Below are 13158 nucleotides of genomic sequence, written 5' to 3'. Positions count from 1 at the left end.
GTCCTGGCCAAGGCAATCTGTGTCCAAGAAGGAGGCCCTTCTGTATATTTGGGAGGAGGCATGCTGGTGTTACCTGCAGTTTGAGGGGGTCCATGTTCTTTGAGAGCTCCTGTTTCCTCATCTCTGCGATGGTCCTGGGTCCACTCTTGTCAGATAGCTTGGAGGCAAAACCCTGAGTGGAGAGCAGGTCTTCAAAGTCGTCCTCTTTGACTTTGGGTTTTGGACCTGGAACATATAGTCACAGAGCAAAGATCCTCAATTAGACGGGGAAAGAAAGAACGGAGACCGGGTTTTCTACACAGAGGCTGTCATTAATTAGACATGCTCAGATAGTGATGTGATTGGTTGTCTCACCAAATCCTGGGCCCCTGACGCCTCTCTCCTCTCGGCCCCCGATCACACTGAAGTTAAGGTTGTAGTTGGGCTTGGGTGGCTGGGGAGCAGGCTTGGGTGGCTGGGCTTTGGGGGCGGCGGCACTGGGGGCCATCCAAGGCTTGCTTTGGCCAGCGGAGGGCCGGCCAGACTGCTGCCACGGCTGCCCAGCACTCTTGGTGGAGGCCCCASTCTTAGGGTTGAAGCCTGGGCCTGAGAAACTGCCACTGGAGGAACCTGGAAATAAAATATTTATATACATGAGATGACTTATTTACAGCCCATGGATAGTACAGCCCACTGTCTAAGTGTAACATGGTACCAGGAGTCACTGGCGTCTGTTTTACCTGAAAGCGTAGGACCCAGTTTTCCCAAGTCTGCAAACGGGTCGAAGCTCTGAGACTTTGCTTTGGAGAAGGAAGACACCCCGGGAGCTGGAATTCCAAGAGGGAAAACAAAACTCAGTGCATATCTGCTAGAGTTGTTACGGTGTTAAATCCTAGATTAACAGCCCCAGTAGCTACTACCTACCTGGGAAGGCTGGCTTATGGGAGGCGGCGGCGGCCATGCTCCCACTCGATGCCCAGCTGTCCCACCCGCCAAGCAGGTCTGGTTGGCTGGCGGACGAAGTCATCTTMGGGGGATTGTTGGTCAGCTTGTCTGTCGAGAGAGAACATTGAATGAATGGAAGTGGACATGGGAGTTGTAGTTCTATTCTTATACATATTACTGGTGTCTTACTGAGGTTGAAAAGGCTGGAGTTGGAGGTGGGCGGGGGGTTAGTGTTGGTGTCGGAGCTCAGCAGGTCCCCAAACAGGTCGGGTCCGGACTGACTGGATGAAGATCCCATCCCGAACAGGTCAAACAGGTCATTTACTGCTGTGGGACARAAATAGCCAGGAATACGTGTCAGAGGGGATCGGCTGCATGAAAACGATACAAATAGTAATATGCTACCACTTCTACTGACACCAAGGCAGAAAGGGGACACATCGATAAGACGCTTACGTTTCGGGGTGGCCGAGTCTGGTGGTGCAGCGGGGTTACTGAAGAAGAGGTCCTCCTGGGCACCTCCGTCCTCAATCAGGTTGTTGGAGCTGCCCTGCTGAGCGTTGCTGCTGGGCGTGGAGGCAAACAGGTCGTTGAGAAGGTCACTGTTACTAGACGAGGCCTTCATGCCGCCTGCTGCCGTGGAGGGTTGTGGGGGGGCGGTGGAGCTGAGGTCGGAGGTGAGACCCAGCAGGTCAGCCGTGTCGCTGGGCCCCGGGGACTCCTGGGGTGTGGCGGCAGCCTGGAACTCAGCGTTGAACAGGGACTCGCTAGGCTCCCTGGAGAGGGGTTCGCCGGCCAGGCCGGAGTAGGACTCCTCGTCCACGGAGGCGTCACTGAGCTCGTCCTGGTCGTCAATGGTGCCTCCCAGGCTGTCCGAAGCGTCCGCTCCATGTCCACTCCCATCTACGTGACAGAGACTCGTCAAAAAAGGCTTAGGGCAGGAGTATTATAATCTGGACCCGGAACCTTCCACTGCTGATTGTCATTCTCCTCATATCAAGGACTGATTTAGACATGGGAGACCAGGTGRGCACAAATAATTATCAGGTAGAACAGAAAACCAGCAGTACTCCAGACCYAGATTTGACCCCTGGTTTAGGGYAATGGCAGCTTTCAAGTATTTTCAATACAATCAACCAGCTAACATGCAGTTGGCAGTTGCAAATGTAATCAAAATAATAATTTTTAGCAATAGTTTATGCACTAGAAAGTGTGCTCGTCGACAGGAGACATACCATCCCAATCCAAAGTCTGGAAGAAGTTGTTGGCATTGGTATCGGTGCTCTGGTGAGATTCTGCTTCCATGGTGGAGCTATCAGGAGTCTGTTCCAACGGAGGCGACGCGGTGTCGTAGAAAGAACCGGAGAAAGAGCCCGGTTGCCGGGGAAGCTCTGGTTTGCCTATGGGAGAGGGAGGGACAGAACATGAGTTAGGTACCTCGAGGACCACATCGGTACTTCGAAATTCAACAGAGGACTACACAGATTATTTTTTGGACTGACAAGACAGCCGTGAAACCCACCAAACTTGGTGAGGATCTCCTGCTGCTCGTCCCGGCTGGAGAAAAGGATCTTGGGGTTSAGGCCCTTTGTGGCAAAGTTGTCCCAGGGTGGAGTCTTGTTGCTCGGCCTGTCGCAGGGATCCACCTCCATATCCAGGTGGACCTGGAAGAGGTCCGGGTATTTCTCCTGGATGTCAGTGGCGTCCAGGTCATACCTGTTGGAGGAAAACCGACGACGACGGACAGTTATCTAGTCAATTAGAGGTCAAGTCAATTGATTTAAAAGTGTCCTGGGCTATCGTCACACACATGCACCTGCCTGGACTGAGGGTAGTGGCTTAGATTCTATGGATGGTGGTACCTACTTTGCAAACTTGACCGTGGTGGCGTTCTGGGGCACAAACCCTGTGTGAAACTGAATCTGGAACATCTTCATGGAAGCCATCTAGTCAACATACACACAGCAAGACACCCACGTGACTTCATAGTAGCAGAGAAACACCCCTTTGGTCGGGTTCCAGGCTGACTACACGGCAGACGCGCGTGCCAGATCTCTGTTCCAGGCTGACTACACGGCAGACGCGCGTGCCAGATCCCAAACACCTGGATAGGTGTTTAACATATCAGCGAACTGCATCGTATGATAAAGCAATCTGATGCTTGATGGCGCAGTCCAGGATGTGGCACACCGTTGTTCGATACAATGCAACATCTGCAATGTAGTCGGCCTGGAACGCAACGTTTATCTCTGGATCAACTCAAGTACAACAGGCCTCATTGGATAAGCTCGTTTTCATTACATTATAAAAAGTCTGATTAGGGCATTTAACTATGATGTATGGATGCATGTCCTTAGGACYGTCACTGAATTTAACCGAATTGCACGAACAAACTTCACTGAATGCAAACTAACTCTAGGTCCGTCCCTGACTGCTGTGGCCCCTACCTTGGCCTGAAGGCGGCCCCCCAGGGTTGAGCGGGCATGGAAGATAACCACCAGCACATCCCCCTGCACCGTCACGTTCAAGGGGATCTCAGCCCGTCCGTCCTCCAGCTTAAAGTCCCTGCAGAGAGAAGTGGCGAGAGAGAGAGAGAGAAATGTCTATAACACACTATGGACCCTGGTCAAAAGTAGTGCACTAAATAGGGAATAGGGTGTCATTTGGGACCAATCAAATTAAGTCCTGCATCATGTGACCTACTTCATCTTGTCGTACTCCCCGGAGGTGGTGGCCACGCGCTCGTCTCCCACGTACACCTCGCAGAAGGGCCGGCAGCCACTCTTCTGCTTGTTGAAGAGAGGCACAGGCGTCATGGTGATGGAGCGGATGAGGATGGGTCTGCTGTGCGGGGTGATGGGCTCGTCAGCCATCATGTCACACATGTACTCCATGTACCTGCAGCGAGGGCCAATCAACAGTCAGCAGCAGCGTGTCMACAGGAGCCAATCAAACAATCATTCACCGGCCGACGACCAATCAAAAGCGTGCACTCGTCTGCACTGAACATCTCAACACATTTGAACCCTGAACTGGGCGTCACAGAATCTCTGCCCGATTGAAGATCATAGTAAATAAAATAAAAAGTAGCCTAGTTTGAGTCAGAACGGCCCATAGGGCAGGAGACAATATTCTGTAAAGCATCCGCATACCTAGGTTCAGTTTGCTCCTAGCAGAACTGGGCTAGGCGAAGTGAAAGTCTTGTGTTTACGCCGCTGCTACTCTCTGTTATTATCTATGTATAGTCACTTTAATAACTCTACATGTACATATTACCTCGACTAACCGGTGTCCCCGCAGCAACATAGCCAAAAGCACTTCTTCAAAATAGTCTGAATTCATCATCAAAATGTTTATTTGTCACATGCGCCAAATACAACAGGTGTAGACCTTACAGTGAAATGCTTACTTACAAGCCCTTAACCAACAATACTTTAAGAAGTTAAGGAAAAAAAATAGAAAATTAAAGTAACAAATAATTAAAGAGCAGCAGTAAAATAACAATAGCGAGGCTATATACAGGGGGTACCGGTACAGAGTCAATGTGTGGGGGCGCCGGTTAGTTGAGGTAATATGTACATGTAGGTAGAGTTAAAATGACTATGCATAAATAATGAACAGAGAGTAGCAGCAGCGTAAAAGAGGGTTCTGGGTAGCCCTTTGATTAGCTGTTCAGTATTCTTTTTACCTTTATTCAACCAGGCAAGTCAGTTAAGAACAAATTCTTATTTTCAATGACGGCCTAGGAACAGTTAACTGCCTACAGATTTTTACCTTGTCAGCTCAGGGATTTGATCTTGCAACCTACAGGAGACCCCCAACCCTGTTAACTACAGTCACTACAGGAGCCTCTGAACATGGAAGTCAGACATGAACGCTAGCAGAGATGTAGGGTGAATTTTCCTCACTAGTGGATAAGGGAAGGGAAAGGGTGATACCTAGTCAGTTGTATACAGCTGAATGCATTGAACTGAAATGTGTCTTCCTCATTTAACCCAACCCCTCTGAATCAGAGCAGTGCGGGGGGCTGCCTTAATCAACGTCCACATCGGCACCCGGGGAGCAGTTGTTTTTGGGGMTTAACTGCCTTGCTCAAGGGAAGAACGGCAGATTCTTCCACCTTGCCGGCTCGGGGATTCGAACCAGCGACCTTTTGGTTACTGGCCCAAAGCTCTTAACCGCTAGGACACCTACCTGCAGGATAAGGTTAGGATTGGGGAGGGGAAGCTGATCCTAGATCTGTACCAAGGAGAAWATTGACTTAAGGCTGGATGACTTGACCAGGAGCACCTACCTCTTGTGGGAAGGAGAGATCCCCGGGGGACAACGCTTCATACTGAACATGTATACGGCCGCCTCAGCCGTGGTGAAGAGGCGGCAGAAACACAGGAAGGAGCACACCGCCACAGCCGAGGCCGCCCGCCCGTCCTACAAGCACACAAGACAAGGGGGATCATGGGGGACTAAGAGTACAAGTTCTCGGGTTGGTCTGCATTTCAGACAGACTACCAATTACGGGAGGAAAAAGGTGATTTAAAAAAGGTATATAATGCCACCAAGTTATGGTGAGTACTTTGTGTGTCCCAGTGCAGTGTGAGTGAGTGTAAGGGTGTATATGTGCTCACCAGGCAGTGGACTACAACGATGTTCCTCTGGTCCTGTTTCAGCCACAGGTGCATGTTCTTACAGAGGATGTAGAGGCTCCTCAGGTTGGGTGCCCGCCGGGCCTGCCAGCCACACTCCGACACCTACGGCAGAACAAGGAAGAGCTTTTAGGAAGTCTATTTTCAAATAGGTGTCTGTCTAATGACTATACCTAATACTGAACTTTAACAGATTGCAAAATTCGCTCAAATAATCCGGGACGCACAAACCAGCGCACCAGTAGAATCGTTCCACAAAACCCTCCTTTCTYTACCTAATAGTAAATAAATAGTAAWTATTGGTCATATTCTGTCTGGTGGTGGGCTGCCTTACCCTGTTGTGRAAGCGGGTGGGTCTGTAAGAGCGCTTGGTCAGGTTGTAGACGGCGTAGTGTCCTGCGTGACGGCCATCCAGGAAGAGACGCACATCCTCCATGTTGTTCTTRATGGCAGACTCCACTCCCTCCGCCGGGAAGGACATGACTGAGCGTACACACACACGTTACACAAGAGAACAGAGTAAACCATCACATTACTTCACTTAGCCTTTTGAAAACACTACAGATGGATGAGCTTCAATTCTGCTCAGAGACATAGAACCATGAGCATTATTTYTATTTTGTCATATTCAAGGACAAGCCACAAAGCAACACAGTTTAGAAGGTGATCAAAGACAATAAAAATCAATAATATATAGTTTACAATGAGTAGTCTGGTCCCAGATCTATTTGGGCTATCATGTCAACTCCTTGTTATACCAAACAAGACAACACAAAACTGATCTAGGAAAAGGCTAGAATGAGGGTACATACCTGCTATTCTAGAGGTGATGTAGGAGATATCCAGGTCTCCCTTTGTGTAACTGTGAGGAGAAACACACAATGGGTACAATTCAGATCTGTTGTTACAAACGAAGAGGACACTTGGTTCCCGGATACTGAACAAAGGCCAGGAACAACAACAACAAAAATGGACAATCTAGTTGCCAAATTTCAAAAGGGTATTCTGGTTGTATCCCAATATCTCCTCCTTCCTCCTGTAGTGTGCACTCGTTGACTACTTCCCATAAATAAAAAAAAAGGGTTGGATTGGCATAGGGAGTTTGCATACATCAGTCATTTACCTGTGAACAAGTGCACACTTCGAGAGAGATAGTGAGAGACAATTGGGATACACACCGACTATATTTAGTTGTGTGTAGAAGCATTTCACTGCAATGGCACATTTTATCTCACTATCATCGCACATTGTCAATGACAGACTTAAAAAAACTAGATTAAAATACTGTAATTTTTCCACCGCAAATCTAYAGTCTAAACTGGAGAAAACTAGTAGGATCTATGGGATTAAAAAGAACAGCAACAGATGTAGGCGAGTTAGAAAAATGAACGTTGGTGAGATGTTGGTTTTTAGTAGGCGGTGGAGGATTAGAATTCAAACCATGTTTCAACTCAAACCCCATATTCACCTTATGCTGCTAACATGGGATTATGGACACAGCAGCGTGAATATGTTGCAGACTACGGCCACACGCACACACACACAGGACATGAGGCGGGTACAAAGAGGGCGTGTAGTATCCCATATTTACCTGGGGCTACAGGAAGGAGTTTATAGGACCATGAGTTGTGGTAGAGGCAGAGTTCATAAAACAAAATCAGAAAAACACAAAACAGAACTAAAATGGGCAAACCAATGAATCAAAACAGGATGATTGGACAAGGGTGGGGTGAGTTATCAGATCTTAGAGAGAATGGTGTGTGTGAGTGTGTGGAGCTTGCATGGGCAGAGATATTTGCGACAATGCAGAAAGGGAGACAGTCTTTCTGAGCAGTGTGTGTGTGTGTGTGTGTGTGTGTGTGTCAGGTTTTCAGTTTCGGAAATGTGGCGCCAGACATTTGAACGGCAGCGTTTTAATTTACCGAATATTTGAGAAATTTACCGGACCCATATTCATTGGGTGCATAACCTGATTAGGGCGTCCACCCACGGTGCTCAGAATTGGTATACAGGGTTGACTGAAGCCAATAGATTGGGACACTATCCATGTAAATATATTTTGATTTTTATGTCTTGATCACATTCTAAACTGTGTTGCTTTGTGGATTGTCCTTGATATGACAAAATAGAAATATGCTCATGGTTTCTATGTCTGCTGGAGATTGAAGCTCATCCATACTGTGTGTTTTTTCAAAAGGGCTAAGTGAAGTAATGTGATGGTTTTTTACAAGAGAACAGAGTAAACCATCACATTACTTCACTTAGCCTTTTGAAAACACTACAGATGGATGAGCTTCAATTCTGCTCAGAGACATAGAACCATGAGCATTATTTTATTTGTCATATTCAAGGACAAGCACAAAGCAACCACAGTTTAGAAGGTGATCAAAGACAATAAAATCAATAATATAGTTTACAATGAGTAGTCTGGTCCAGATCTATTTGGGCTATCATGTCAACTCCTTGTTATACCAAACAAGACACACAAAAACTGATCTAGGAAAGGCTAGAATGAGGGTACATACCTGCTATTCTAGAGGTGATGTAGGAGATATCCAGGTCTCCCTTTGTGTAACTGTGAGGAGAACACACAATGGGTACAATTCAGATCTGTTGTTACAAACGAAGAGGACACTTGGTTCCGGATACTGACAAAGGCCAGGAACAACAACAACAAAATGGACAATCTAGTTGCCAATTTCAAAAGGGTATTCTGGTTGTATCCCATATCTCCTCCTTCCTCTGTAGTGTGCACTCGTTGACTACTTCCCCCCACCCCCCACCCACACCCAAACCCCCCACCCCCCCACCCCAACCCCAACCCACACACCCACCACCACAAAAAACACACACAAACCAACACACACACAACAACCCCACAACAACACCCCAAACAACCACCCCACAACTAAACACAACAACACACAAACAACAAACAACCACAACACACAAAACCAAAAAAACACACAAAAACACAACACACCCAGCACAAAAACACTCTCCCAAACCAAACACAATACCCAAAAGAACAACAAAATCATCAAACAAAGAAGACAACTAAATAAATCGCAGTCAGAGAACAAAATGTAAATCGTTTGTTGTCAACGAGGAGGAATATAGAGATTATAGAGACTGAACAAGGCCGGAACAACAACAACAAAAAGTGGGTGTTTGGGGACAATCTAGTTGCAAATTTCAAAAGGGTATTCTGGTTGTATCCATATCTACTCCTTCCTCTGTAGTGTGCACACATCGTTGACTACTCTCCCCATAAAATAAATAAAAAAAAGGTTCGATATGGCAATAGGCGCAGTTTCGATACATACGTCATATATACCTGTGTGAACAAGTGAACCACTACTCGCGAGAGATCGCTGAGAGCAATCACAAAAATTCAGGGAATACACCACAGCACTATATTTAGCTATAGTAGATGTAGAAGCATTCTCAACTGCAATGGCCACTCTTCATAATCCTACACTATCACTCACCGAACACACATCTCCGACTCACACATGACGACTTAAAACAAACACTAGATTAAAATACTTGTATTTTTACCACGCACAACTAAAATCAAATAAAAAGTTAAAAACTGGCGAAACAAACTAGTAGGCAAATAAATGGAGATTAAAAAAGAAAGCACAAGACTAGTACTAGGCGAGTTGAAAAACTGAACCGATCATGCGGTGAGTGTTGAGAATCTTTTCTAATAGAAGAAACCCACGGTGGAAATAGCAGATCTAGAACCATTTGAAAACATCGCTTTCAACATGCAAACTCCACCTCAATTCACAGCCTTCACATGCACTAAAAAGGAAGACAATATAACAAATGGGATTTTATGGACAAAAGAGAAAGCCGTGAAATACTTTGCAAGACTACCGAGCAACCAAAGACACTATCAAAAAACACAACAAGGAAACCCCATCGAGGGACGGAGTAACCAAAGAAGGAAAGAAACGATGATAGCAATGCAAATATTACATATACTAGGTGCACTAAAAGGACAGGAGTTTATCAGGACCATAAGCAGAGTTGTGGTCAGAAAGGCAGAGTTTCATAAACGAACAAAATCAGACAAACACGACAAAACAGCAATTAAACAACTGGGCCCCAATGAAATCACAAACACGGACATGCAAAATCTGCGGACAAGTGGCGGCCGTAGACCGAATTGAACATCGAGATCTCTAGAACGCAAAGAACTGAGATGTGTCACAGTGGAGTAGATCGGTAGGAAGCTCGTAGTGATGATGGAAAGACTTGCACAATAGGCGAAGCAGACTACTATTTGCACGAACAATGCGAAAGCAAAGACAGGAGCCAAACACGCCTATTCCTGACCAGAGAAAAGCATATGTCCGATAGATGTGCATGATAGATGATGTGTAGACTGGTGTGTGACCATGTACGTACGTGTCGTGTGTGTGTTGTCAGAGTTATTCAGATCATATACGGAAAATAATGATAGGACGGCCACGAACTAGTAATGCAACAGGCACAAAGCGGTTCTTTACATATATACACAAAAGAAGCATATTATGCAGAACTTTTAACCGCGACCACTCATTCAATTGGGTGCAATAACCTGAGCACCTTCAGGGCGTCAACTCACATCACGAAACGCGTCAGACTACAGAACGATTAAACACCCTGCATTAGGGACGCTCCAAACAACCCGGTGCTCAAACAAAAACAGATTCAACCTGAATTACGACGGCCCAGTACCACCCCCACGCGTGCTCACAGAAAGCATGTACACCTGCAATTACAGGATGCGTCCACACCCCGGTGAACCCATCTCCACCACGAAGATTACACCTGATCTCGGCAGCAGTCCACCCACACCAACCACGGTGCTCCCAGCAACCGATTAAAACCACTGATTCAAAAAAGGAGCGTCACCACACCACAGGCAATGCCTCAGAACGATCAACTAAAAACCTGAACTTAAAGGGGGACGAACGCATAACCCTGCAATTGAGGGTCCAACAACCCACAGCGTGCACTCACGAAAAACGATACCACCTGAGTTAGGGCGTACTCCACAACCCCCAACAGGTGCCTTCAGACGATTAACTGATTAGGGCGTTCACCACGGTGCCTCAGAAACACGACTTAGAACCCCTACGCAACTTTAGGGAGTCACCCACGGTCCGCATCAGAAACCGATTACCCCCCATCGACTTCAACGAAGGCGTCCCAACCCACGGTGCCTAACACGAAACGATTAACCTCGATATAGGGCGTCCACCCACAGGATGCTCAGCAAACGTATTATACCCCTGATTACAGGGCGTCCACCCGCAGGTGCTCAGAACGAATTAACTGATTAGGGCGCCACCACACGGTGGTCAGAACGATTAACCTGATTAGGGCGAGTCCACCCACGAGTGCTCAGAACGATTTAACCTGATTAGGGCGTCCACCACAGCGGGTAGACCTCAGAACGATTAACCTGATTAGGCGCGTCCAACCCCACGGTGCTCAGAACGATTAACTGATTAGGGCGTCACACCACCACGGTGCTGCACAGAACGACTTAACCTGATTAGGGCGTCCACCCCCACACCGGTGCTCAGAACGATTAACCTGATTATCGAGGCGCGTCCACACCACGGTGCCTCAGAACGATTAACCCCTGCATTCAGGAACGCTCCAACACCACGGTGCTCAGAACTAGATTACACCTGATTAGGCGGTCACACCCCAGCGCGTGCCTCCGAGAACGATTAACACTGATTAGGCCAGCGCTCAACTCCACCACGGTGCTACACACGAACGAGATTAACTGATTAGGCGCGTCCACCTACGGTGCTCAGAAGATTAACCTGATTAGGCGTCCACCACGGTGCTCAGAACGATTAACCTGATTAGGGCGTCACCCACGTGCTAGACGATTAACCTGTTGGCGCCACCCACGGTGCTCAGAACGATTAACCTGATTAGGGCGTCCACCACGTGCTCAGAACGATTAACTCTGATTGGGCGTCCACCCACGGTGCTCAGAACGATTACCTGATTAGGGCGTCCACCCACGGTGCTCAGAACGATTAACCTGATTAGGGGCGTCACCACGGTGCTCAGAACGATTAACCTGATTAGGGCGTCCACCCACGGTGCTCGAACGATTAACCTGATTAGGGCGTCCACCCACGGTGCTCAGAACGATTAACCTGATTAGGGGTCCACCCACGGTGCTCAGAAGATTAACCTGATTAGGGCGTCCACCCACGGTGCTCAGAAGATTACCTGATTAGGGCGTCCACCCACGGTGGCTCAGAACGATTAACCTGATTAGGGCGTCACCCACGGTGCTCAGAACGATTAACCTGATTAGGGCGTCCCACACGGTGCTCAGAACGATTAACCTGATTAGGGCGTCCACCCACGGTGCTCAGAACGATTAACCTGATTAGGGCGTCCACCCACGCGTGCTCAGAACGATTAAACCTGATTAGGGCGTCCCCCACGGTGCTCAGAACGATTAACCTGATTAGGGCGTCCACCCACGGTGCTCAAATGATTAACCTGATTAGGGCGTCCACCCACGGTGCTCAGAAGGATTAACCTGATTAGGGCGTCCACCCACGGTGCTCAGAACGATTAACCTGATTAGGGCGTCCACCACGGTGCTCAGAACGATTAACCTGATAGGGCGTCCACCCGTGCTCAGAACGATTAACCTGATTAGGGCGCCCACCCACGGTGCTCAGAACGTATACCTGATTAGGGCGTCCACCCCGGTGCTCAGAATGATTAACCTGATTAGGGGTCCACCCACGGTGCTAGAATTACCTGATAGGGCGTCCACCACGGTGTCAGAATGATTAACCTGATTAGGGCGTCCACCCACGGTGCTCAGAAGATTAACCTGATTAGGGTGTCCACCCACGGTGCTCAGAATGATTAACCTGATTAGGGCGTCCACCCACGGTGCTCAGAATGATTAACCTGATTAGGGCGTCCACCCACGGTGCTCAGAATGATTAACCTGATTAGGGCGTCCACCCACGGTGCTCAGAAATGACAGAAATCACATCTAGATTATGGTACATTATATTAACAGAAATGCAAGTACAGTCGTCTCACAATACAAGTGCGGTCCTCTTTCCTAATGACCTTCTTCACCTAATGAACTGCGTATCCCTTACTATGACAGTGCTTATCTGTGATGAAGATGTTAGAATAACGTGTCCATGTTTACTTTTCTCAGACAACACAGACGAGTACAAACAGCTGAATCACTATCCCTCACTATCCATCATATCCCATCACTATCCCATCACTTCCATAATCCCCATATCAAATGGAAGAACGTTTGAACCAACAAGACCTTCCTGGAGCTGGACGACCGGCAAACTGACAATCTGGGGTGAGAAGGCATTTCAGGGGTGACAAGAACCCATGGTCACTCTGACAAGCTCCAGAGTTCCTCTGTGGAACGGGAGAACCTTCCAGATGGACAACCATCTCTGCAGCACTCCACCAATCAGGCCTTTATGGTAGCAGTGGCTAGACAGAAGCCACTCCTCAGTAAAGGAACAGGACAGCCTGCATGGAGTTTGACACAGGCACCTAAAGACTA

At 47.8% G+C, this 13158-nt stretch overlaps 1 protein-coding gene across 1 annotated transcript in view; it reads right to left on the bottom strand.

The window, feature by feature from the left end:
- gak (cyclin G associated kinase) overlaps positions 1–13158 on the bottom strand; it is a 42248-nt gene that overhangs the window by 3546 nt on the left and 25544 nt on the right. The window contains exons 12-27 of the mRNA XM_070446880.1: positions 7159–7164; positions 6380–6429; positions 5902–6050; positions 5550–5672; positions 5219–5352; positions 3628–3822; positions 3372–3489; positions 2791–2870; positions 2447–2640; positions 2160–2324; positions 1381–1827; positions 1114–1251; positions 904–1032; positions 720–806; positions 355–609; positions 74–225 (exon numbers count right to left, since the gene is read on the bottom strand). Coding sequence (XP_070302981.1) covers positions 74–225; positions 355–609; positions 720–806; positions 904–1032; positions 1114–1251; positions 1381–1827; positions 2160–2324; positions 2447–2640; positions 2791–2870; positions 3372–3489; positions 3628–3822; positions 5219–5352; positions 5550–5672; positions 5902–6050; positions 6380–6429; positions 7159–7164 — 2422 coding nt within the window. The remainder of the gene's footprint in view (positions 1–73; positions 226–354; positions 610–719; positions 807–903; positions 1033–1113; positions 1252–1380; positions 1828–2159; positions 2325–2446; positions 2641–2790; positions 2871–3371; positions 3490–3627; positions 3823–5218; positions 5353–5549; positions 5673–5901; positions 6051–6379; positions 6430–7158; positions 7165–13158) is intronic.

This window comes from Salvelinus sp. IW2-2015, linkage group LG15 (assembly GCF_002910315.2).
Source record: "Salvelinus sp. IW2-2015 linkage group LG15, ASM291031v2, whole genome shotgun sequence".
NCBI lineage: Eukaryota > Metazoa > Chordata > Actinopteri > Salmoniformes > Salmonidae > Salvelinus > Salvelinus sp. IW2-2015.
This window is presented reverse-complemented; position numbering and strand designations above follow the sequence as displayed.